Below are 26,008 nucleotides of genomic sequence, written 5' to 3' on the forward strand. Positions count from 1 at the left end.
GCTGTATTCACAGACTGCGTGACATCATTGTAGTCATGGTAACCAGGTTTACCTCCTCTGGAGTTCTCTCTATCTTTCCTGTCTTTGGGCTCCAAACAATTAGCATGTGTAATAAATGGGGACTTGGCGAATGGCGGATTTAAGCCTAGCCTTTGTCTCAGAGCAAGTCCATGTGGGGGAGAGAAAAATTCATTCCCACCATGTTTGTTCAACAAGGCTGTCCTTCTGGTAATCGCTGCCACCACACCCAAATTATTATTATTATTTTTGAAATAAATTTTATTAGTTTTAGAAATACAAAGATACAAAGATGAGGGGGAAAAGTGAAAGCAATATAAGATCAAAAGAATAGGATACATCTCCAAGCTTCCAATATCCAGGAATAAAAACAGTTTTGCATACTTATTTTGCAACCTTATTATCCACAAATAAAGTACAATCTTATCATCTAAGTTGTCTACTCCGACCAAACATCCTTTTAAAGCAAAATCCAAAAGTAAAGGTATGATAACGAAAAAGTGGCAGCTCTGTCAGTTTTGAGCTTCAAATTAGAACTGAATCTCATTGGTTTTTATATCATTCAGGTATCTAGCATATTATCTGCCAAAAAGTATTTAATGATTACGTCAAGGCAAACTGAGAAGAGAAAGAAGAAGAAGAAAAGTAATAATAATAATTAATAAAAGAAAGCAGTGGAGTGAAGTAATCTGTAATTAAAAATGGTTTTTCTCTAACCATTGGATTTAAAAGAAGAAAAGTAAAGGACTACCAAAAACGTGGCAAAAACTTCATTTAGAGGCCAATCGGATTAATTAAAAATAGAAAATACCAGAGTGAAAAAGTAACAATGGTGTTCAGGTTAGTTAAATATAGGAAACTTCTTTCCTACTAGACAAAGGACAACTAGTGAGCTAAAACATTGTGATAATCTATAATGGGATATAGAGAGAGAGAAGAAGGGGAAAAAAAAGTGGGGGTCCTTTTGTCAGTCAATGAACCAGGCCAATTAGTAACGCTGTTAAACTAAACTAAAAATAAAAAGATACAGGGACAAGAAAAAGCCATAACATAAGGTTATCAAAGACTTTGTCAATAAACCACTCCAATTAATAATCCAGTGAAAGTAAGAAGAGAAAAGATAATGCAGTTAAGACTTACTTTGAATCTAAAAACATATGTATCCAAATCTTTTTAACTTCAGAGAAAGGGTAATGCCAGGCAAGTAAAGCCCATGTGTACTTGCGTGAATTTGTGAAACATTTAGCTGTGTCAAAGACTGAATATGTAATCTTTCCCCTAGGTCCCATATAGCCATTTCCAAGACCTGATAGAGTAACACGCATTTCTCCAAATGTTTGTTTATCAATGCAGCTATCCTGGGATAAGGCCTTATGTTGTTCAGATTGCATTGTCTTAATAGAAATTATCTGAGATCTAGTCTCCAAATTGGTCTGAAACCCCTCCTGTTGAAAATATAACTTTGCAGTCATACTGTTTATTTGTAAGGAAATCTTATTGAGCTCTCCCATAACTGAAAGGAAAAATTGATTATAAAACATCATTTTAACAGACATGTTAATCCCTATTTTTTTTAAAAAACAAACTTACTGAGATAACTCTCTGCATAGAAGAGTAAATACTTAATTCCCTACTTTGTTTACCACCAAGCAATTTCACAGAGAATAATAAGGTTCAGTACATGTATGATCTTCAAAAAGCAACTTCATAAAGGATTTTCCTTCAAATTAAAAAATACGCCCAAACCGAATTCCCTCTTAACTGTAATACCAAGCAGAATAAACAAGGGAATACTTGAGCTTGACTATACTTTGATAATATAGAATTCCTGAATTATGAGTTACCAAGTAATATTTACAGGGAATGCAAGACCTAATACAGGAATTTACCTAACAGTATGGTTCCTCATCTAATATCGGGCTCTAAAGTCCAGATTAACACATGTCCGTTATTATCTGACAATTAAAATAACACGAACTATTTTTCCCAGGGAGAGAGGAAACAGTTAAAGTAACCCCCACTGTTCTCTAGCAAGTTGAGATATGCTGCCTTGGAAGGTTTCAGCTTTCTCAAGTCCTTTGCGAAAACAAACTAGAACCAAATATTCTGCTTCCAGATAAGGGAAAAAGTTCTCATGGATAGATGAAGTACTTCACTAATTGTTCAACACAGTCTCGTGAACCAAAGATTCTCGAAGACTGCTTAGGTTATAGATACTCAATCATACTTGAAAGCTGTAAATATTGTTATTTACCAAGGCAGAATCTAACCTTATGCAAATCTCCAATCCCAAATCAATAAAAAATACTTTAAAGTTCTAAAACTATAGTTCTAAATTAATAGGAGGGTCTAAAGACCAAAAGTCTATTAGTGTCTGATGATTAACATGTTAAAGCTTCCTCTTCTTCCCAGCAGCAAATATTGGTTGGTTTGAACTCCAGAACAGATAAGAGTATGCCATATGGGGGAGCTGTCAGCTTTCTCAGGATAGCCTGCAGGTGTTCTGTATTAGAGATAGGAAGCAAAAATTCTCACAGCCAAGAAAGATTCTTCTTTACTAATGCCATGCAGAAAAGGGAAAGAGAATTGTTTAAATTATAGATCCTTAACCAAAATAAAGTCAATGACTGAAAGCTGAGACCGCGAACCTGTTCCATCGGTTAAATAACTTTAATAAAGTTTGACATCAGAATCAACAAATAGCCTGGTTAAGACAGTTAAAGGTTTCAATATTCCATTAGTAATAGTCATCCAAAAAACCCCATCCTTAAGTTGTAATAAAATGTTAATCTTTGTTGATCTGGTAAGGTGTAATAAAATATTGATCATTGCCTCACTGCCAGAGTCCAATTTCAGTTGGAAACTTTAATAGGAATTTAACATCAGAATCCTCAGATAGCATGATAAAAACAATTAAAGGCTTCAGTAACCCATGAATAATCCATAGATAATAGTCATCCAAAAACAAAAAACAACATCATTAAGTTATAATAAAATGTTGATAATTGTTAATCCAGTAAAATATAGTAAATTATCCACTATCCGTTATATTAGAGTGTTAATCCTTTGCCAATCCAGAAAAATGTAATAAAATGTTGACCAATGGCTCATTACTCCGCTACCAATTCATATATATGTAAAAGGAAAGCATTGTTAAGCTTCTTCTTCTAGAAATATGTAGATCCTTTCAGAAGTGTCTAACAGAATTAAAGATTGACAAATTAGTTATGAACAAACCTTGAGCATATGTTTTGATTGTTCGTCCTCTTTTTTAACTGAAGTAGTCAGTCTCATTCCAGAGTATTGGATAACTCGAAGGTTGCCTAAGTTGTAAATCCTTAAGAGTTGTAAATCCTTAACAGTAGGTGCTGTAGATAACTGAAAGCTGAGTCTTCTATGCTGTTCTGGTCAGTGATTTCTTTGATGGAAGTAGCCAACCATAAATCCTCAGTTCAGGGGGGTGGGGAAAGTACCTTGATGATCTTGAAGTTTGGAGAGTAAGAACAGAGAGGAAACAGCAAAAGAAAATTACTGGAATTAAAATTGGGGAAGGCGGTCGCTAATAAAGCAGGTGTTATTGCTTTCTTCTCTTCGGGTGGGAAACTCATGGAAAGTCTCTCCTGAGTTCGTCTGGCGTTTCATGATTTATTTCTGTTTCGATTTCAAGACATTTATACCTTGTATGTTTACACCAGTCTGCTCTCAAGTGACAGCTCCATTTTTCCTCTGTGATCAATCTTCCTGATTGAAAACAAGCCTATTACTCTGAAGAGTTAGTGCAGTTTTTGGCGGAGGAGCCGCCAAAGCTACCAGTCACGATGCCATCTTTCCCCGGTCTCGACACCCAAATTTTTACAGAGTTTGCCCCCCCTGAATTGGGATGAATGTCCAGGGAATTCTCCTCCTCATTGACCTAAATGGAAAAATACAAAAACCTCCCACATGCAGCCTACATGGGGTGAGAAAACTTGGTAGATTGCTGAACAATGAATCTTGAGTTGTGTCTGCACCAGAGTAAAACCCCTTTTTCCTGAGTAAAAAAAATCCACTCAGGTAAAATTACAAAGAATAAAAATAGAAAACTTTGTTCAAAAGACTACAGACTGCTTTGGTCTGAGGCTCTAGCAGCTTCCATTACAGGAAAAAGAGACACTCAGTACTTCCAAAAAGCACGCCAGTTGATAGTTGGAGTGGTGCACTTTAAAATCTTGGTTATCCAGTTGCAAAGCTAATTCAAAAAGCACCCCCCAGTTGTAAGGAACCATTAGAAGCACCTTTAAAGGTTACAGAGACTTTTGCTGTGCCCTGGATGGATAAAAAGGGCACAGGTTCATCATCATCATCATCATTATTTACATTTTATATCTCGCTCTTCCTCCAAGGCACCCAGAGCCGCATACTACATACTTAAGTTTCTCCTCACAACAACCCTGTGAAGTAGGTTAGGCTGAGAGAGAAGTGTCTGGCCCGGGGTCACCCAGCAAGTCTCATGGCTGAATGGGGATTTGAACCCAGGTCTCCCTGGTCCTAGTCCAGCACTCTAACCACTATGCCACACTGGCTCCTCACATTCTTACAGAAAAAGCACAATAGACCAGTTATAAGGATCTACAAAGCACTAAAATAAAGAAATCTGATGCCAGCTACTTAACACATGGTGCCCTGGCTTCTTCCTTGAACTCACCAAAACCATGGAAGAGACTTCAGGCCCCTGCAGAGTTCCTGGTTATTGCCATGGCTTGGCCAGCCAACCTGTTGCTTCCCCTGCTTGGCTCCAACTGCCTCCGAACAAAGACCCCCTTCACTTCTTGCTGCCAGGCCCTCTAAGTCCCGGTCACCGTGTGCTGAGTGGCTGATCCCTAGAGGTCACTGCCTGACAGACAGGACAAAGTTCCCTTCTGGTTCACTCTTTAGGGTAAGGGAGGTACTGATTGCTACAGCATGCAAATGCCCTGCTTTGTTACAGATAAAACAATGCTTCTGTTTGCAATTCTGTTTCCAATTCAAGCTTATTACTTGAAACTTCTAGTGCCAGCTTTACACTATCATAACTCTGTGGCAAAGATCTGAGAATCAAACCAATTAACCCTTGATCATCCAGAGTAGATCCATGTTGTTTAAGTAATCTGTGAATCTCCTGCATTCCATTTATGTGGGCTGAAAGATCCCCTTCCTCTTCTAGCTGCATTTTGCAAATCCTTTCAATTAAAAGAATAGCAGCATTGGGAGAGACTCTGCCATACTGCCTCTTTAGCTTTCCCCACACCTCTGAGGCAACTTTAGTCTCTGAAATGCATTAGTAAGTCATTACTTACATTCAGGACAATCTAGCCGTATGCTCTGTAGTTCTGTGAATCCCACTCCTTATGGGCAGTCACCCCATCTGTTGGTCATGGTTCTGTAAGAACTTCATTTTGTCCTTTTGCATTCAGAAGGGCTTCAATTTGCATAAAACATTGTTCATATTCCTTCCTTCCATTTACTTATTTATTTATTTATTTTTATTTGTTCGATTTTTAGACCGCCCTTACAAAATAGCTCAGGGCGGTTCACAAATATTATAAAAGAGTTAAAATCAATCAATGACTGGGCATTAAAATTTTAAAATACAATAAAGCAGCCAAAAAGTAAAACAATTCAAAACCTTATAAAAACCCGATACATTAAAGACCCATTAAAACAATTTAAGAACACTGGAAGGCCAGGCCGAACAGGTAGGTCTTTAGGGCTCTCCTAAGTTCCAATGAAGAATTCAAATTACGAATGTCTGCAGGGAGTGCATTCCACAATCTAGGAGCAGTTATAGAGAAGGCCCGCCTCTGGGTCGCCACCAGATGAGCCACTGGTAACTGGAGCCGGACCTCCTCAGATGATCTTAGTGTGCGGTGGGGATCAGACTAAAGAAGGCGCTCTCTAAGGTAACCTGGACCTAAGCCGTTCAGGGCTTTAAAGGTAATAACCAGCACTTTGTATTTTGCCCGGAAACATATCGGCAGCCAGTGTAGCTGTTTCAAAACAAGCATAATATGGTCTCTCCGAGTTGCCCCGGAGACCAGCCTGGCTGCCGCATTTTGAACTAACTGAAGATTCCGAACTACATACAAAGGCAGCCCCACATAGAGCGCATTACAGTAGTCAAGCCTGGAGGTTACCAGCTGGTGCCCCACTGTTCTGAGGTCATCCTCCTCTAGGAATGGAAGTAGCTGTCGAATCAGCCTAAGCTGATAAAAAGCACTCCTGGCCACAGCCTCCACCTGAGATACCAGGGTGAGGTCTGGATCCAGGAGTACCCCCAAGCTGCGTACCTGCTCCTTCCGGGGGAGTGTAACCCCATCCAGCACAGGGAGATCTAACTCATCCCTCAGATTCTGAGCCCCTATAATGAGCACCTCCGTCTTGCTTGGATTCAGCTTCAGTTTGTTATCCCTCATACAGCCCATTACTGCCTGTAGGCAGGCATTTAGGGAATGAACACCATTTCCTGATGAAGCAGATGAAAGAGAGAAGTAGATTTGGGTGTCATCAGCACCACACCACACAACACCCAGCACCAAATCTCCTGATGACCTCACCCAGCGGTTTCATGTAAATATTGAAAAGCATTGGTGATAGAATGGAGCCCGGAGGGACTCCATATAACAGCTCTCGTTGAGAAGAGCAACTGTCACCAAGCTCCATCATCTGGGATCTGCCTGAGAGATAAGAGCGGAACCACTGAAAAGCCGTGCCTCCTATCCCCAACTCCACCAGGCAACCCAGAAGGATACCATGGTCGATGGTATCAAATGCCGCCGAGATCCAAGAGAACCAGCAGAGTCACACTCCCTCTGTCGATTCCCCGGTATAGGTCATCCATCAGGCCAACCAAGGCTGTCTCAGCCCCATAGCCAGCTCTAAAGCCAGTTTGAAATGGGTCTAGATAATCATTTTCCTCCAAAACCACCTGGAGCTGGTCGGCCACCACCCTCATGATCACCTTGCCCAACCAAGGGAGATTAGAGATTGGCCTATAACTATCCATCGCCGAGGGATCTATGGAAGGCTTCTTAAGAAAAGATCTAATTATTGCCTCCTTCAAGCATGGAGGCACCTTACCCTCCCTCAGTGATGCATTTATGATATTCACCAGGCCTCCTTGAATAATCTCCCTGCTAGATTGAAGCAGCCAAGTCAGGCATGGGTCCAGAGAACAAGTGGTGGATCGCACCGCGCCAAGCAGCTTGTCCACATCCTCAGGAATCACAGATCCAACCTAATACTGCAAGAAGGATTGCTGGACACCTCCTTCGTAGACCCTGCAGAAAAAGTGGAATCCAAGTTGGCCCGAATACAGGAGATTTTGTCCGCAAAGAACCCACTGAGGGCATCACAGCAGAGCACCTCCGGGTGCTCCTCCATTTAGTTTGGAGAAGGCAGCACTGCTCACCTCTGGATCCATGCTGTCTTCCTAACTCGCTCAGCTGCTCTTACTAACTCCCTCCCTGCAATTTGTTGTGACAGTAACTCCTGCAACTGGCAGATATGATACTTTTGAGGCCACTTTAAAAGCGCTCTAGGCAAATGTATTTTCATAAAAGCATGGCATTGGCAGCTTCTCCCCACAGTGGACTCAATAAATGTGGAAGTGGCCCAGCAGTGTATTGGCCCCAATCCCCATGCACTTTGAAAGTGTCCCTCCCCCCTACCTTTTCCATGGGGCTTCTTTGGTCGGCAGACCTTTGCCTGCTATGTAATTCTGACTTGCCAAACTTCCCCCAGTTCTGTAGCTGCGGCAAAGAGTGTATGTAGTCAGAGGGGTGCGAGGACTCCCAGGTGGGCTTGGCAGTCATTCTGAATGTCTGCATTTACTTCCAAAGTTTTCTCAGACTGGGTTTCTTAGGGGTTTGTGAAGGCACAGACTGGAGGTGGCACAAGTAAACTTGATTGGTTTAATTCAAAGCAAACCCAGCTCTGGAGAGTGAGAGATGGATGGTTTTGATCAGCGTTCAGGGTCTGCTTCTATATCCTCTGAAGTTCTGTAGCTTCTGGGTTCAGAAGCAAACAGCTCTTCACCATCAAGGAAACTTGCAGCCGTTCCTCCTGGAAACAGCTATTCCTATGTTCACTTCTAGATTCTTATCAAGCTGTTTCTCACAGACTTGAAGTCAAATGCAGACCATGTAACAAATTCAACACTGATATTAAATGCAGATGCACACATGTCGGAATAACATGCTAAAGGTCATTTCACTCCTCCTGAGCCATTCGACCTGAACCCTAAACAGGGCTGAACAGTTTGCAACACACAAGTTCTACATGCCCACACTCCTCTCACCTGTGTGTGTTTCTCCTTTTCAGGCTGCAAATCTTTATCCTTGCTTTCCTTAAAACCGATAGCAACATCTGTTCTGTCCTTAGGGGAGTGAGAGAAGCTTGAATCTATGGACATGGACACTTCAAACATAAGTGTGATAGCAGACAAGTTGAATGCTGCTGATGCCTCTGTCTTCCTGCCAAGAATATGCCAAGCTTTGCCTCTTGGTGCTTAGCCTTGGTTTGGAATGCAGAGGGTACCCCCTCAGTTCCACTTTGATGGCTGCTGAATTTGTTGCTGGCCCCAGGAGACTCGTACCCAGGGCAAGAGAGAGACAGAAAACTGCTGCAGTTCCCTCACCGGGAGTCTGCTCGGCCTCCTTCTGGCTTCTGGGATTTCAGTCAACACTGCCCACTGGCCTTTAGGTTTACCTCTGCAGCTGAAAGAACTGAAAACTTGGCAGGGTGCAATGATGCTGAAGATGCTGCATTCCATACCTGTGTGTTGCGGTCGGGAGTAGGGATGCGCACAGAACCAGGTCGGGGGTGGTTCGATGGAGGGTGGTGTGTCTCACTTTAAGGGCAGGGAAGGGTGCACTTAACCCTCTCTCTGCTTTCTCCCTGCTGGCACTCAGCATTTGCAAAGTCCTACGGGGTGAGAGTATACCTCCTTGCCATCCTGTGCGCTCTCTGGCTGGAAGTAGCTGGTGTGTGTGCACACGTGAACCTGCCCACCATGCGTGAGCACGGCGTGCAAATGCCAGCTACTTCCAGCCAGGGAGCGGACAGGATGGCAGGGAGGTATGCTGCCACACTGTAGGACTTGGCAAACGCAACAGGAGCCACGTGATATACTGAACGAAATGAGTAAAAAAACATGAGACTGAATGAGCTAGAATAGGGATACTTGAAAACTCAATCCCAATTTTATACATGTGTCCATACATCAAATTGCTTACAAATATCAGATCCTGAACTCTTAAGTATACAACCTGTTATAGGTCATTACACTTCCGAAAAAAACCTGTTATTATTCCCGCCTTCAAACATCAAACTTCCCAGTGTCCAAACCTGTACGGAGGCCCATAAAAGGGCCTCCGAACAGGTTTGTGCACATCCTTAGTTGTGAGTTGCTTGCCCTAGTGAGCTGTAGGGGCATGGGAGCCAAAGGAAGCACAGCTGTCTCTCTTTCCTGGAGCTCCCTTTGCTCTCCCCCCCTCATTCCACCCCGCCCAAGTGCTAATGAGAGCCATGCGTTAACTATGCAGTTGTACCTGATGAATGGCCAGCCTGCAGGCAGTGCGGCTCTCAGCAGGATGGCACAGAGAGGAGCAAAGGCAGCTCTAGGAAGGAGAGGCAGCTGTGCTTCCACGTCCTCTCCCTCCCCTCCCCCCCGGCTCATTAGGATGATCCGCTCCTGGATGTGGTGATCTGTCTGTGTGGAGCATGCGGTGCTCTGTTCATATGGCATCCAGTGAGTCCCAAGTTCAACCCCTGGTGGCACCTCCAGGTGTGGCTGGGGGAGAGACCTGACTGAAACTGTGGAGAAAGCTGCAGCTAGTCATTGTGGACTAGACTTGAGCCAGATGGACCAAGGGCCCTGGCTCAGCAGAAAGCGGCTTCCTACGAGTCCCACCCAGCTGCTTTTAATTTTGGTGACTGTTGGCAAGATGAGGCCTCTTTGTCCTAGGGGAGGCATGCTCAACCTGGCCAGCTGGAATTACCTTCAGATCTCTGTTGGGAGTAGCAGGGAGGTGCGCTCGACTGTCCTATGTACCTTCCCCAGTGTGCTCTTGGAAGCCTGAGGGTGGGCTTGCATTTCCCTCTGGAGCGTTGTCGTCCCTTTCCTCCCAGACATCCTCTGGGCTGTGAAGTGGCGTCACCCAGAGCTCGTGGGCAGGGTCCTTCCACAAGCAGAATGGAGGCGCCGTGACTGCTGAGCGATGGAGCAGGGCCCAGCTGGAAGGCTTGGCCTGCAAACGGCACTCCAGAGATGTCGGGGGCATGTCTGGACCCACATGCTGTCCATGGGAGGAACATGAGTCTTTTTGGCAGGCTGCTGGGGGCTTTGGTGATGAACGTAGGCAGACCCTGGGGTCACATTTTAGCATTCCCACATCAGGCTTGAAATAACAGGGTTTTAATGTGAGAGGAGCCCCATGTGCATTTGCCCCCCTGGCCTGATGTCTGGCTACTCGAGTGACCTCTGCCTTCTCCCCAGAGGGGGCTGCATTTTATTAGAAATAGCTTTACAAAAACCTCATGGTTGGACAAACAGTGCCTGGATTCCAGGAGTAAACTATGCACCAACTTCTGCTCTTGATAGCCTGTACAATGTTTAGTTAGAACAACTTCCCCTTGTCCCGATTGCAAGTTATGCAAACACTGTTTGGAGAGAAGAACACTTGAGCAGCATGCACTGTGTGTGTGTGTGTGTGTGTGTGTGTGTGTGTGTGTGTTTTGTGTGTTTTTTTCAAACTGACATGTACACTTTCTGACTGGACACATTTTTTTAGTGGTAGGGGTGCTAACGCCAGGGTGTCCTGACCAGAAATGTCTGGCATGTGCTACATTCCTGCCTAATCCTCCTCCTCCTGCGTTCAGTCCTGTGGCTGGAAATGCTGATCAGTGAGGTGCAAAATCTCCATTCCATAGCCTGGCAAATAGCTGTGGATAGTTGACTAGGCCTCAAAAGTCTTCTGATTGACATCTTCTGTGCCAAGTTATCAGGCCTAGCAAGAAAAGGGTGGTTGCTTGCCCTGGGCAAGTGGATAGCTGCAAGGCTGCTGCTCAGTGAGGAGTTCTCTGCAGGAGAGAGTGGGAGATGCCCACGTGCACAAAGACGGCCTTGAGCAGCACTCCCAGTGGCAAGTGAGGCTGTTGCCTCTTGCCTGCATTTGACACAGGAGATCCTCTCAACATCTCAATAGCCTTCAGTTGGCTTATGGGGCGCTGGCTGGAATCATTTGCCTTGCTTGTTGCTTGGGTCGCACTCTGTCGCCTGGACTCTCTTGGTGGATTTGCCTTCCCCTTCTGCATCCACTACCCTCTCCTTGTTCTAGTCAAGGCACTCAGTGACTTTGCTTCTTCTCAAGGGGCCATGCCTCCATCTCCTGCTGGTGGGTTGCCCAGAAACATCTGGTGGGCCACTGGGAAACAGGATGATGGAGTAGCTAGGCCTTGGCCTGATCCCACATGGCTGTTCTTATGTTCTACATATTCTCACTCTCTTTAGGGTCTTGTGGTAGCAAGCATGATTTGTCCCCTTTGCTGAGCAGGGTCTGCCCTGGTTTGCATTTAAATGGAAGGCTACATGTGAGTACTATAAGATGTCCCCCTCGGGGATGGAGCTGCTCTGAGAAGAGCACCTGCATGCTTGCCTGCAGAAGGTATTACTCTCCCTGGCATCTCCATGTTCTTTCCCTGCCATCTCTAAGACGGGGCTGAGAGAGACTCCTGCCTGCAACTTTGGAGAAGCTACTGCCAGTCTGTGTAGGTAATACTGAGCTAGATGGACCACTAGTGTGACTTGGTATCTGGCAGCTTCCCAGGTTTTGTTTATTTTCCTTTCCTTTCTTTCGTTTCCAACTGCTAGCCCTTGTGGCCTCATACAAAAGTTAAGCAGCTGAACTCCCTAATTCTCTAGCTTTTCTTCTGCTTGTCCCTTGGCTGGTGATCCAAGAAGGTGCCCCGATGGAGTCATCCTGCCCTGGAAGAGTAGGCTGGGTCTTGTCGGGTGCCTGAGTATCAAGGTGGAGCGGTGACTCCTTCCCAGTTTGTCTTCCTGCTTGAGGGAGGATGGGCAGGAGGGGTTGACTTGGATGTTTTCTCACTTCCTTAGTTGAACAGTGAGAGCAATGGAAGGGGACTCTGAGTATTTGGTCATCTAAGAGTAAGGCTGGCTGGCCTCAGTCTGTGGCCTCAGACCTTGCCCGCTTTTGATGAGAGTTGGTCCTCTCTTCTAGACACTATCCTGCCTTGAAGACGCTGGAGCACCTCGAGCATACGTACTTGCCTCTCGTGAGCCATTATCGCTTCTGCAAGGTCATGGTGGACAACATCCCAAAGCTGCGCGAGGAGATCAAGGAAGTTTCCATGTCTGACCTCAGAGACTTTCTGGAGAGCATCCGTAAGCACTCGGACAAGATTGGCGAGACGGCCATGAAACAGGTGAGAGGCTGAGCCACTGAAGGGGCAGGAGCCAGCTCAAGTTGCAGCCTTCTGCTTGAGCACCTGTGGCTTGTTGATGCCAGGCTGTGCTGCCACTCTTGAGCCCTGGATTGTAGTGAGCATGGGGGTGCATGGTGTGGAGGAGGCTCCTTTCTGTTCTTTACATTGCTTGTGATGGCCAGTGGATGTCTTGGCACTTCCCCCTGGACTTGTTGCAACCTGCAGTCAGAGAGTGGAGGAGTTGATTCCATCGCCCAGAGCTTCCATTTCAGCAGGCTCCAGGGCAGTGGAGATGTTCTGCTGTGCTTGGTGGGAGCTGGTGTGTTGCTTCATAGGGCCAGGATATGCATGCTTTTCACCTCTGGGTCATGTCAGATTTGCTGCAGGTGCGCAGTTGTTCTGTGTTAGCCCCATCTTGACCTTGGCTTAATGTCTTTGAAAGAGAACCTGCATCACAAAGGCCTGGTTTTGATGCTTCCATATGAAGTTTGCCTGTGTGGTGCTAGCCCTTCATCGTGGTTGGGTGCGTATGCCACACAGAAGAGAGTGAAGGGGAGAAACTCAGAGTTATGAGGGGAAAAGCAAAGCAAGACTAGCTGCTTCTAGAGCATAGCCATGTGGACAGTGGGGAGACAAAAGCGTTGACAGGAGTGACTGTTTTATAGGAGATATTTGCGAGCTAGAGAAGTGGAAGGCCGCCCACCAGGCCCAGGATACAGAAAGGCAGGAGGTGTCAGACTTAGGAAGGGGAGTGTGGCACCCAGGATGCCAAGAGCCAAAGACTTGTAGATTCCTTGCCAGGTTAGGAGCGGCTGATTCTGCTCCCCATCCTTGGAGGCTTCAGGGCCATGCTCCTTCCCAGCCATTCTACAGCAGATGTGTCCTTGGCCAGCCTCATTTGATGGTCCTATCCACCCTCCAGCACAGTACCCCCAGTGACTGTTACTGGCACCTATCTTATGATTTCCTTTTAGACTGTGAGCCCTTTATGTAAACTACTTTGGAAACTTTTGTTGAAAAGTGGTATATAAATGTCGTTGATGGGAGGTTGTATTCTACAGATAGATGGTCAGGTGACACTGTAATTGTGACTGGCATCATGGTATCAAGGGGTGCGTATTGCCTACTGGATTCCTGCCTTCCCCTGCTAGTTCCCTCCGACAGTCTTTAATAATCCATGCACGTTCAAGACTGTCTGTCGACGGGTCTATCTAGTGCAATCTTTCATTACAAGTTGTGATGACGGTCACCACCCTGGATGGCTTTAAGAAGGGCTTAGATAAATCCAGGGAGGACAGGTCTATCAATGGCTATTAGTCTGGTGGTTATAGGCCACCTCCGGCCTTAGAGGCAAGACGCCTCTCAATACCAGTTGCAGGGGAGCAACAGCAGGAGGGAGGGCATGCCCTCAGCTCTTGCCAGTGGGCTTCCCAGAGGCATCTGGTGGGCCACTGTGGAAAACAGGATGCTGGACTAGATCAGCCTCAGGCCTTATCCAGCAGGGCTGTTCTTATGTTTAATTGCTTTCTCTATCAAACACAGACTGTTGTGGCCCTATCAAAGCCCATAAACTGTTGCAGGTACTAAGGTCTTGGAAGTGCCTTTTGTCTCTTGGTATTTAAATTGGCCTTATGAAAATGATCCGGGCTTACCTGATGCAAACATTTAGAAGCTCTGATTGTTTATGGAAATATTTAGTGTTTGGCCACGAAAGCAACCATATTCCTGGAAAGGTCACTCTTTGTTGTGCTCATGGAAAGTACTAATAGCTTTCATTCGTCTCTTGGTGCCCAACAGGCGGGGAATGCCTCTCTCCACAAAGGCGCTCCGTGTCCAGCTAAAGCTGTTTACCAGCACACTCGAAGGAAGGCGGATACTGGGAGTTCTGCTGCTCTTGTTGGCTTTTTTCTCCCAGTGGTTTTTCCTCACTCCAGCATTGGATGAGTGAGGCCAGTAAAGGTCCATTGGTAGCAGCTGGGTTCTTTTCCTGGCTTAGTTGACTGGGGTGGGGGGAAACAAATCTTACTTTTAGTGCTGGAGACGCATGGCACGGGGTGGACTCTTCTCTCTGTGTTCCGCTGACCTGCCTTCCACCTTGCTTTCTCTTTGGGAGTGGGTATTTCCTTTGTTGTCTAGTCCACCCACCACCATTTTTCTTCTCCCCTGCTTACCCCTAACTTTAGTTTTTGTCATCAGATGGTGGTTTGCCTTGTGAATTCATGGCAGGGGCATGTTTTGGAGGGCTTGCCAGTTCACAGCTGAGTCTCTTGGTTGTCATTGTTAGCACTGTTTAGAGAACTGATGTGCTGCTCTTCAGAGAGGAGTGTCTCTGAGAGGCTAACCATAAAGTGTCAATAAAACAGTAACTGAGTGCATAATGAAATCACACCACTCAGGAGCAGCAGAGAACCATAAAAACCATATCAAGCAATGCCCAGGTTGATGAAGGTTTCCTTTAGTGCTGAAAAGACATTGGGCTCAGCACTGGGAGAGTCCTCAAAGAACTCAAATGTGAAATTGCTGACCTCCTTGGTAAAATATTTAACTTATCCCTGAAATCAGGCTCTGTACCAGAGGACTGGAGAGTAGCAAATGTAACACCGATTTTCAAAAAGGGATTTAGGGGCGATCTGGGAAATTACAGGCCAGTTAGCTTAATGTCCGTTCCAGGCAAATTGATGGAAAGCATCCTCAAGGATAAAATTGTAAAGCACCTAGAAGAACAGGCCCTGCTGGGAGTGAGCCAGCATGGCTTCCGCAAAGGTAAATCTTGCCTCACCAACCTTTTGGACTTCTTTGAGAGTGTCAACAAGTGTGTGGATCAAGGTGATCCAGCTGACATAGTCTACCTGGACTTCCAAAAAGCTTTTGACAAAGTTCTTTATCCAAGACTCCTGAGGAAACTTAGCAGTCATGGGATAAAGGGACAAGTACATGTGTGGATTGCTAACTGGTTGAAAGACAGGAAACAGAGGGTAGGTATAAATGGAGAATTTTCACAATGGAGGGAAGTAAGAAGTGGGGTCCCCCAGGGATCTGTACTGGGACCGGTGCTTTTTAATTTATTCATAAATGATCTAGAAGCAGGGGTAAGCAGCGATGTGGCCAGATTTGCAGATGATACCAAACTCTTCCTGGTAGTGAAATCCCAAACGGATTGTGAGCAGCTCCAAAAGGATCTCTCCAAACTGTGGGAGTGGGCAACAAAGTGGCAAATGCGGTTCAATGTTAGCAAGTGTAAAGTGATGCACATTGGGACGAAAAACCCCAACTTCCAGTATATGCTGATGGGATCCGAGCTGTCGGTGACTGACCAGGAGAGGGATCTTGGGGTCGTGGTGGACAGCTCTTTGAAAGGGTCAACTCCATGTGCAGCAGCTGTGAAAAAGGCCAATTCCATGCTAGGGATCATTAGGAAGGGGATTGAAAATAAAACGGCTAACATTATAATGCCCTTATACAAAACTATGGTGCGACCACACTTGGAGTACTGCGTACAATTCTGGTCACCACATCTTAAAAAGGACATTGTTGAACTCGAGAAGGTGCAGAAGAGGGCAACCAAGATGATCAGGGGCCTAGAGCACCTTTCTTATGAGGCAAGGCTACAACACCTGGGGCTTTTTAGTTTAGAAAAAAGACAACTGCGGGGAGACATGATAGAGGTCTATAAAATCATGCATGGTGTGGAGAAAGTGGAGAGAGAGAGATTCTTTTCCCTCTCACACAACACTAGAACCAGGGGTCACTCAATGAAATTGATTGCCAGGAGGTCTAGGACCAACAAATGGAAGTACTTTTTCACACAATGCGTGATCCACTTGTGCAACTCTCTGCCACAGGATGTGATGACAGCCAACAATCTGGATGGCTTTAAGAGGGGTTTGGATGACTTCATGGAGGAGAGGTCTATCAATGGCTACTAGTCGGAGGGCTGTGGGCCACCTCCAGCCTCAAAGGCAGGATGCCTCTTGAGTACCAGTTGCAGGGGAGCAACAGCAGGAGAAAGGGCACACCCTCAACTCCTGTCTGTGGCTTCCAGCGGCATCTGGTGGGCCATTGTGCGAAACAAGATGCTGGACTAGATGGGCTTCCTTGGGCCTCATCCAGCAGGGCTGTTCTTATGTTCTTAATACTCCAAAGTTGGGGAGCCGCAGCTGAAAAGGCTCGATCCCAACACTCTCCTGCAAGCGGTGGTGAGTGGTGGTGACCACTACGAGCAACAGGATTGCCTCATGCAAGGATGTGCCTTTGGATGGATCCGTGCAGCTCCTGCTCCGTGCTGCTTGCTCTAGATCCGCTCCTCACCATCACACTTCCGCCACCCTTCTTAATCTCCAGCTTCTGCATAGCTGAATGGTGGATTCTGTTGTAACCCTTTTCTATCTGCAGAGTAATATTTGTGGAGAAGGCATGCGAGAGGGCTTTTGTTGGAATGCAGAATCCAAGTAGTTCTTGCAGGAAACATCTGCAAGTAGGAGACTAGAGACTAGCCTTGCCTGTTTTTGGAGCTGGGCTGAAGAATCTGCATGGAAGTTGCCTGCAGATCTAATGTGTGAACCTTTCCATACATATAACTCACATGAATCTCTCTTTCTGTCAGTTCTGCTGAGAAGGATGTGTATTTTGTGCCAGGTTTTCAGGTGCTGATCTACACATGCACGTAGTTGTGAGTAGAAAACGTGGAAGTTTTCTAGACGACAGTAAAAGATGCTATAAACAGAGCTTGCAAATAAAAGCTGAGAGGTTAGCGAGCATCCAGACCCTCCTACAGACTGTCTCCTCTTCCAAGATCGGAGGGGGAGGTTACATGGGAAGAAGGCTCTTGGCACAGCGTACGCTGTGCCCCCTGCTGGCCAGCCCCTGATTTTTATGATTAACTCAATTCACCAGCAACTAAGTTTGGAAAGGGCTGTGTGGTTTCATGTGGATGTTAAAGAGCATAAGGGGCAGAATAGATCCCTGTGGCACCCCAAAGACCAAGGGGTAGAGCAGGCATCCTCCAGCACTACCTTCTGAGTAGGACCCTCCCGCTAGGAGTGGAGCTACCGTATAATCGTGCCTCCAAGTCCCAACCAGGAGAGATGTCTCAGGAGGATACCATGGTCGATAGTATCAAAAGCAGGTGAGAGGTCCAGGAGAATCAGCAGAGTCACACCCCCTCTGTCTTTCTCCTGGCGAAGGTCATCCACCAGGACGACCAAGGCAGTTTCAGCCCCATATCCAGGTCCGCAGCCAGACTGGAAAGGATCTAAGTAATCAGATTCATCCAGGGCTGCCTGGAGCTGAGACTCCACAGCGCTCTCCAACACCTTGCCCAAGAAGGGGAGGTTTGAAACTGGTCGAAAGTTATTTAAGTCACCTGGATCAGATGAGCCTGGCTTGTCGTGGAATGGAGTTGTTTGGGCTCTGTGTTCAGCCTGCAGGCGCTCTTCCTCCGAGCTCCGTGTGTGTGCAGAGCAGTCTCCTGCTCGCCCCCGCCACTGCCTGTTGCTCGAAAATGTGCTGGGTAGAATGCCATGTTCTCTGACTGCTGCTCGCATTCCAGATGCTGATGGCTGGCCTTTCAGTGGCCCGGAACAATGTTTAAAAGTGCTATTTGGACCATGGTTTTAATTATCTGCAAGCCGGAGATTTTCAAACCTTGTGTAATCTCCTGTCGCAGATGGGAGTTATTGGAGGCTTTCCCCTCAGTACGTATACTTGAGAGAACATGAGATTCCCCTGTGCCTTCAGACAGTATCCATGTCTTACTGTTTGCCAGCCTTCTTGTGGCAGACAGGCAGCTGAGGCTTCTTTGCCCCTTTTGCTTGCCCCCTTGCAGCCATGGCTTTGCCAGTCCTCCTGCAATGCTGGAAGCTCTCGTAAAGTCCTGGGCCTCGAGTCTTCTGAGGCTAAGCTGCCTGTCTCACGCCCAGTGGTGTGTCTTGGGCAGACCTCTTCAAAGGAACAGGGGTTACGTAAGAGGAGAGCAAAAGGTGGTGCAGAAGTCCTTGCTGCCAGGTCTTCTTGGAGCTCGTCAAGTGTGGGTCTCCTGCCTTCTTTTAGGGGAGAGGCTTCTGCTCAGTCTGCAGCAGCTGTGAAGAAGGCAAAGTCTATGCTAGGAAACGCTGGGCATAGAAAATAGGAAATAAGAAAAATTAGACAACCGCATGGTCTAATGACATGTGGTACATGTCCGTGCTGGCACGGGAAAAACTTTTGAGCAGGGGGCCATAGCTCAGTGGCAGAGCTACTTCTTTGCATGCAGAAGGTGCAAGATTCAGTCCCTGGCGGCATCTCCAGGAAGGGCTGGGAAAGGCCCCTGAACCGGAAGCCCTGGAGAGCCACTGCCAGTCAGCGGATATCACACACCTTCTAGGTTCCTAATACAACTGCCGATATGGTAATGCTCTTATACAGATCTATGGGATGGCCACATTTGGACTACTGTGTACAGACAGCTCTGGTTGCCGCAGCTCCAAAAGGATGCTGTAGAGCTAGAAAAGGTGCAAAAGAGGGCAACCAAAATGGTCAGGGGGCTGGAGCACTTTCCTCATGAGGAAAAGCGAAAGGGTTTGAGGTTTTTCCATTTAAATAAAAGGCAGCTGGGGAAGGAGTAGGAGATGATAGCGATTGTATGAAATTTTTAGTTTGGTAGAGCATTTGGATAGAAAGTTTTCTTTCCCCCTCCCATAAATCTAGATCCCAGGGTCATTCAACGAAACTGACTGGTGGGAGCTGCAAGACCATCAAAAGAGGAAGCGCTCTTGTCTTGCGTCTCCCACCCTCTCAGCAGCGGTGGTGGCAGCATGCAAATGGCTTCCGCACCTGCATGGAGGCACAGCTGCCTCTCCTTCCTGGAGCCCCATTTGCTCCTCTCGGCCCTGCCCTGCACTGCCTGCAGGCTGGTCATCCGTCAGGTTTGCTCAAGGTTGCCTTCACATCCTTGAACCAGCCTTGGAATGGGCAAGGAGAAGATTGATGGTGGCAGGCAGGAACATAGCAATGTGTGCAGAATGCAAGCTGTATTGGCGCACTTCCTAGTGCACTTTGGCACCTCATGCGCCCTCCAGCAGGGATCACATGGCCAGGCCCTGTAAGAGTGTGGGATAGTGGAACGATCCCTGTCATAGCAGCCCAGCTCAGCGCTTGCCCTCCTAGTCTCCCTCGGTAGCTGAGGGACCGATGGGTAGATAGCAATAGCAATAGCACTTACATTTATATACCGCCCTATAGCTGGAAGATCTCTAAGCGGTTTACAATGATTTAGCATATTGCCCCCCAACATTCTGAGTACTCATGATGATGGCACACAGGAGCTGTTCAGTCTAGATGGGGCTCAGGCCCTGTAAAAGCTGCTGGGTCCTTTGAAATGGGAAAGAGAGAAGAGGTGGCTGTTGCCTGCTATAAGTGAACCAGCACTCGGAGCGGTGATTCTGTTGCCATGAACTCTCAGGATGTGATGGCCCTGTGGCTAGTCTCTGACACTCGATCTCCTTGAGCCAGTGCTTGATTTGAAGCCTGCCTTTGGAATCTGGGTTTCCCGTGAGGCAGGATTGTGTTTGCCTGGATAGTGCCTTTGGGCATGTGCGGTGTGCCTTTTGTACCTGACTGTGTCTTCAGATTTGGGAGGTCTTGGTTTCCAGATGGGCTGGGGAGGGGCCGTTGCTCCATGGCAGAGCAGGTGCTTTGGTTGCAGAAGATCCCAGTCCATCCCTGGTGTTTCTCATTGGGTGGATTTTGTTTCATGGTGCTGGGGAAGGCCTCTCTTGGGTCCTCTGGAGAGCTGCTGCAAGCTGGAGCAGGCTGGAATTGGATCAGTGGCCTGCCTTGATAGAAGGCGGCTGCTTCTGACCATGAGTCCCAGCACCTCTTTACAAACTACATGCAGGATGAAGGCTTTGGATAAAAAATGCGAAACAAAACTCCAGAGCAGAGGTGGTGGTGATAGGCAGCTCTGCAGACGCAAGTGTCTTTCTGATCTTTGGACAAGCGGCATTAGAGATTTCTGTGTGTGTCTCTCTGTTTTCCCTCTGGTTCCATTTTCACTCCACATCACAGGATCAGAGCACAAATGTGCTTATTATCATAAGCGAGCTCTTTTTATTTGAACACTTCTTGGCTTTCTGTGGAAAACCTCACGTGTTTGCTTAACAGGAATTCTATGCCTTTATGTCTGTGTTTATAACACTTATAATTGATAGAAATGTATTAACAGGTACTCCTCAGTATTGTTTTTATGACCTCAGAAAAGAAACTGAGAAACCCAGAACCATCCCTTGATCTCAGCCACATGTGGCTGCTGCCCAGATGGCTGTGGCTTATCTCTGCTACATCGTAGGCATGGGGCAGATGGCCTCCTTCAAGGGGGGACAGCAGGGGCATGTGTCCTGGGCCTAATGACCTTGCTCTCCAGTGTCTGCTCCCAGGGGAGACCCTGACTTTTCCCTCTGGTGTTGGGGATGGACAGGTTGCAGCTGCCCTCTGGGGAATGGGGTGGCACTGGCTGGGACTTTTCCGTCCTTGGTTCTCTTTGCTTTGGAGGGGTGGGGGGGATCACTGCTCCTCGATAGCAATCCTAAATGTGTGTACCTGAGGAGTCATTTTAGTTGAAATCAGTGTTGGTGATTTCCAGCTTAAGAGTTCTGCATCAGGGTGTAAGGCTGCTACCTCACAGAGATAAACAGGCTTTAAAAACCAACCCCTTTACCCGTCTTATCTCTGGGACTAGTGTCTGTCTCCTGTGCAGCTGAGCACCAAGTTCATTAGCCAGCAGTATGGAAAGCCGGCAGTTTGTCGATCTCTCGGAGGATGTGTGAGCACGAATGGGTCTGCACAGTTTGCAGGAGGTCTCCCATGCCTGGGCCGGGGGCTTTCTAGAGCAGCTCTCCAGGGGATGCCCTGTGAGTGATGGGCCTCTGCCTGTGTGCCTGCTTGTGAACGGCACCTTCAGCAAAGTGAAGCCTTCTGTTTTTGGAAAGGGGGGGGTTCTTTTTCTGCTGACGAGTTCAGACTGTCAGTCTCTTGACACGGTTGTTTAATTGCACGCACGGACGGAAGCAAGCATAGCTTTTTTTCAGATGGTACTGTATACCCGCTCCACTCCAGTTTGCCTCTCCAAGGGAAGTGGGTTTGTAGCATGGAGAAGAATGCCCTCTTCACAGCTGTGGCTGACTGTGTTTGCTTAGAGAGTCACCCAACCATTGCAGTCCTTGAGTGTGGTTTGTTGTGGAGGTGGAAGGACTTAGTGGAGCTGGGCACATGGATCCCCCTGGAGAACTCAGTGGCCTCTTGGGGGTGGGGGAATCAAAGCCTCTCCAAGGCACATATGAGACATGCCCTTGGCACCAAGGATGGTGGAAGGAGCCTAATTGGAGCCATGCATCTGAGCAGAGTCTTCCGTAGGCTTCTTAGCTGCACATGGCCTTGCCCCCAGTTCTGACACAGAAGGGCCAGTGCGGAACTGGAGGCCCTCTGCAGTCTGGCATTGATCCGTCAATTCATCGGAGATCGACTCTTCTGGTTGGAGCACCCTGTTGACACCAGTTTTGTCCCACTTTGTTCCTGTGGACGCCAAACAGTTTCTGCAACGATAGTTAACTGTCCATAAAAAGAGCAAGTTGAATCACAGCAACAATGAGCCAGAATGAGAATAGCCCACAATCTGAAATAACAGCATGCTAAGACAAAGCAGCACCAAAGGCTGCCCGAAATAAGCCAGTGTCTGAAGAGGTCTGTGTCTGCCTCTGCAGGGAGGGTGCTCTAGAGAACTGGCACATCCCCCCCCCGCCCAATATTTGGGGCATGTGAATCTAGTGAATGTTACGCCTTACACAGCACAGAGGGGAGGCCCTCCAGTTAGGCTGAAGCCCACCCACCCGTGCCTTGATCCAGATGCCCTGGGTGCTTGTGTGTGGCCCCCTCCTAGTTTCCCTGGAAAGCAGCCAGCGTGCCTCCTTGCCATGCTTTCATGTGGTGGCCATGTAAGATGCCAGAAGCACCCTGGGGAGAGTCTAGGTGCTGCCAATTAAGAAGCAAGTGGTGGGGGCGGGGGGAGGTGTTTGCCCAATAGCTTATAGCAGTTTGGCTGAGAATCTCTCCTCTTCCAGCTCTGCCTTGTGTCTTGATCGACTGGGCTGGGAACTGCTGATGATAGGCCAGCATCCCTGGGCTCTTAGCCCCACAACTGAGCCTCTGTGGATGCTGGCGCTGCTCTGCCTGGCTCACCTTTTTTGGCCCCCCTTGCTGCCATTTGTAGCTGAGCCGACTCGAAACAGGCACCCTGGGAGTTCTCCTCTATAAGCTGACAACAGTATAAACAAACACCCCGTGCTGTCCTGAGCACGCTCCAGCCTCTCGGAGGCTTGTTTTCCGTGCTGACCCCGCAACCTTTCCTCTGGTTGGCAGCGTGCTGGCGTTGACAGTCCGGGTGGTTCAGCCAAAGTTGAGAGCAACTTTGCTGGAGGAGCAGCGGCTGGGAGATGGGATGTGTTATTCAGCAGGACCCCCTTGAGGCGATGCTTTGAATCTGGTGCACATTTCAAAGCATGTGTTAAACTTTATGTGATACTGATTAAAATGGAGGGCTGGGGGGTGAATTGGCACAGCCCCACAGCCACATCTGCCAAACGACATGCAAAGAAATGTCTCGCTGTAGCTGAGAGACGTGTCTGAGCTGTGTGGAGAAGCTCAATGGGGCGGGCGGGGGGAGGATCATCAGTCCACAGCATCTGTGCGCATGCTGTGTCTGTGCAGGCACTCTGCATAGGCTCATATGGACTTTGAATGTAGTGCCATTTATTTTGCAGACCCAGATGGTAGTAGTCAAAATAGTGTCTCTCTCATCATGCCCTTCTACTTGCTCTGCCTTTCAGTGCAGCAGAGATCAAAACGCGAGGCCTTAAATGGACATCAGTCCTGTTCAGGCCGGGGTAGCAGTTTGCTTGAGATGCAGGCGGCTTGCCTCTTGCAGGAGAATGATGAGCTTATCAGCTTGCAAGGATTCACTCTGTGTTGGCTGCCTGGTTATTAAAGACTCGACCGAATGCTGTGGGGCCCCCCTGGAGGGGAGGAGTTGTGTCGGGTGGCGGGACAGGGTCTTGTGGCGAGGATGTCTCCTCATCCAGTAGCTTGTGTGTGTGTGTGGGGGGGCTGTTCTTGTCTGGGTCATGTGTGCCCTTGCTGTCTCCTTTCTGGACAGCTGGCTTTTTTCCTTTCCTGCCAGTTTCCCACCTGGCAACCCTTTCAATGTCTGTTCTTGCCTCCAAGCAAGCATTGTGAACAGGAGTGCATTAATGGGCTTTATCGCCTGCAGTGCAAAACTGAACTTGCCTGCAGACAGGTTGTTGATTTCAGTGCCTCAAATAGTAGTCATGGAATACTGTGGATCCCAGTCCACAATATTCCATTCTCTGAAAGAAAAATGTTCCGTAATTCTTGTGGACTATTAGAAAAGTCGACTTCTCCAGAGTGAAGAGTAGTAAAGGCCGTTCGTGTCCCAGGAGCTTTGATGAGGTTGAACTGATCAGCTGCTAAACCAGCCAAGAAGCTAGCCACACAAATCTCGCCTCCCACCTTCTGCGACTCCAGCACTTGTGGTCCAAGAATGATAATCTTTTATAACATGTTGATGGATTGATTAAGTGCTGTCAGGTTGGTGTTGACTCTTAGCGCCCACATAGATTCTCTCCAGGATGATCTTTCTTCAACTTGGCCTTTAAGGTCTCTCAGTAGTGCATACATTGCTGTCATAATGGAGTCCATCCACCTTGCTACTGGTCATCCTCTTCTTCTCTTTCCTTGAACTTTTCCCAGCATTATGGACTACTCGAGGGAGCTGGGTTTTCACATAATGTGTCCGAAGTATGATAGTTTGAGAATGGTCATTTGTGCTTTGAGTGAAAATTCTGGATTGATCTATGATCCATTGCTTTGTTTTCCTGGCTGTCCATGGTATCTAATCTTTGTAGGTGTAGACATGTCACAGCATCTAAATATCCTTTCCAAGGCCTTCATTGCAATCTTACAAAGTGCTAGTCTGCAGCATATTTCTTGACTGCTGAATCCTTTACTATTTATGGTTGATCCTAAAAGGCAGAAGCTATCCACCACTTCAATGTCTTCATTCTCAATTTTGAGGCTGATTGCTGTACCCATTGTCATTAGAACATAAGAACAGCCCTGCTGGATCATGCCCAAGGCCCATCTAGTCCAGCATCCTGTTTCGCACAGTGGCCAACCAGATGCTTCTGAAAGCCACAGGCAGGAGCTGAGGGCATGCCCTCTTTCCTGATGTTACTCCCCCGTAACTGGTACCCAGAGGCACCCCGCCCTCCGAGGCTGGAGGTGGCCTACAGCCCTATGACTAGTAGCCGTCAATAGACCTCTCCTCCATGAAGTTATCCAAACCCCTCTTAGGGCCATCCAGGTTGTTGGTTGTCACCACATCTCGTGGCAGAGAATTCCACAAGTTGATTATGCATTGTGTGAAAAAGTACTTCCGTTTGTTGGTCCTAGATTACCTGGCAATCAATTTCATGGGATGACCCTTGGTTCTATTCTAGTGTTATGGGAGAGGGAGAAGAATTTCTCTCTATCCACTTTCTCCACACCATGCATAATTTTATAGACCTCTATCATGTCTCCCTGCAGTCGTCTTTTTTCTAAATGAAATAGCCCCAGATGTTGTAGCCTTGCCTCATAAGAAAGGTGCTCTAGGCCCTTGATCATCTTGGTTGCCCTCTTCTGTACCTTTTCCAGTTCTACAACGTCCTTTTTTAGATGTGGTGACCAGAATTGTACGCAGTACTCCAGGTGTGGCCGCACCATAGTTTTTGTATAAGGGCATGATAATATTAGCCGTTTTATTTTCAATCCCCTTCCTAATGATCCCTTGCATGGAATTGGCCTTTTTTAATAGCTGCCGCACATTGAGTTGACCCTTTCAAAGAGCTGTCCACCACGACCCCAAGATCCCTCTCCTGGTCAGTCACCGACAGCTCAGATCCCATCAGCATATACTTGAAGTTGGGGTTTTTCATTCCAATGTGCATCACTTTACACTTGCCAACACTGAACCGCATTTGCCACTTTGTCGCCCACTCACCCAGTTTGGAGAGATCCTTTTGGAGCTCTTCACAATCAGTTATGGATTTCACTACCCGGAAGAGTTTGGTATCATCTGCAAATTTGGCCACCTTGATGCTTACCCCTGCTTCTAGATCATTTACGAATAAATTAAAAAGCACTGGTCCCGGTAGAGATCCCTTGGGGACCCCACTTCTTACTTCCCTCCATTGCGAAAACTCTCCATTGATACCTACCCTCTGTTTCCTGTCTTTCAACCAGTTAGCAATCCACACATGTACTTGTCCCCTTATCCCATGACCGCTAAGTTTCCTCAGGAGTCGTTGATGAGGAACTTTGTCAAAAGCTTTTTGGAAGTCCAGGTATACTTTGTCAGCTGGATCACCTTGATCCACACACTTGTTGACACTCTCAAAGTACTCCAAAAGGTTGATCAGGCAAGATTTACCTTTGCAGAAGC

General features: G+C 47.2%; 1 protein-coding gene across 2 annotated transcripts in view; it reads left to right on the forward strand.

The window, feature by feature from the left end:
* Positions 1-26,008, forward strand: part of EXOC6B (exocyst complex component 6B) — a 358,545-nt gene that overhangs the window by 98,520 nt on the left and 234,017 nt on the right. For both annotated transcript variants that reach the window (XM_053255095.1, XM_053255094.1), the window contains exon 6: positions 12,276-12,480. In XM_053255095.1, the coding sequence (XP_053111070.1) occupies positions 12,276-12,480 (205 nt within the window). The remainder of the gene's footprint in view (positions 1-12,275; positions 12,481-26,008) is intronic.

Source organism: Hemicordylus capensis, chromosome 5 (assembly GCF_027244095.1).
Source record: "Hemicordylus capensis ecotype Gifberg chromosome 5, rHemCap1.1.pri, whole genome shotgun sequence".
In the NCBI taxonomy this organism is placed as follows: domain Eukaryota; kingdom Metazoa; phylum Chordata; class Lepidosauria; order Squamata; family Cordylidae; genus Hemicordylus; species Hemicordylus capensis.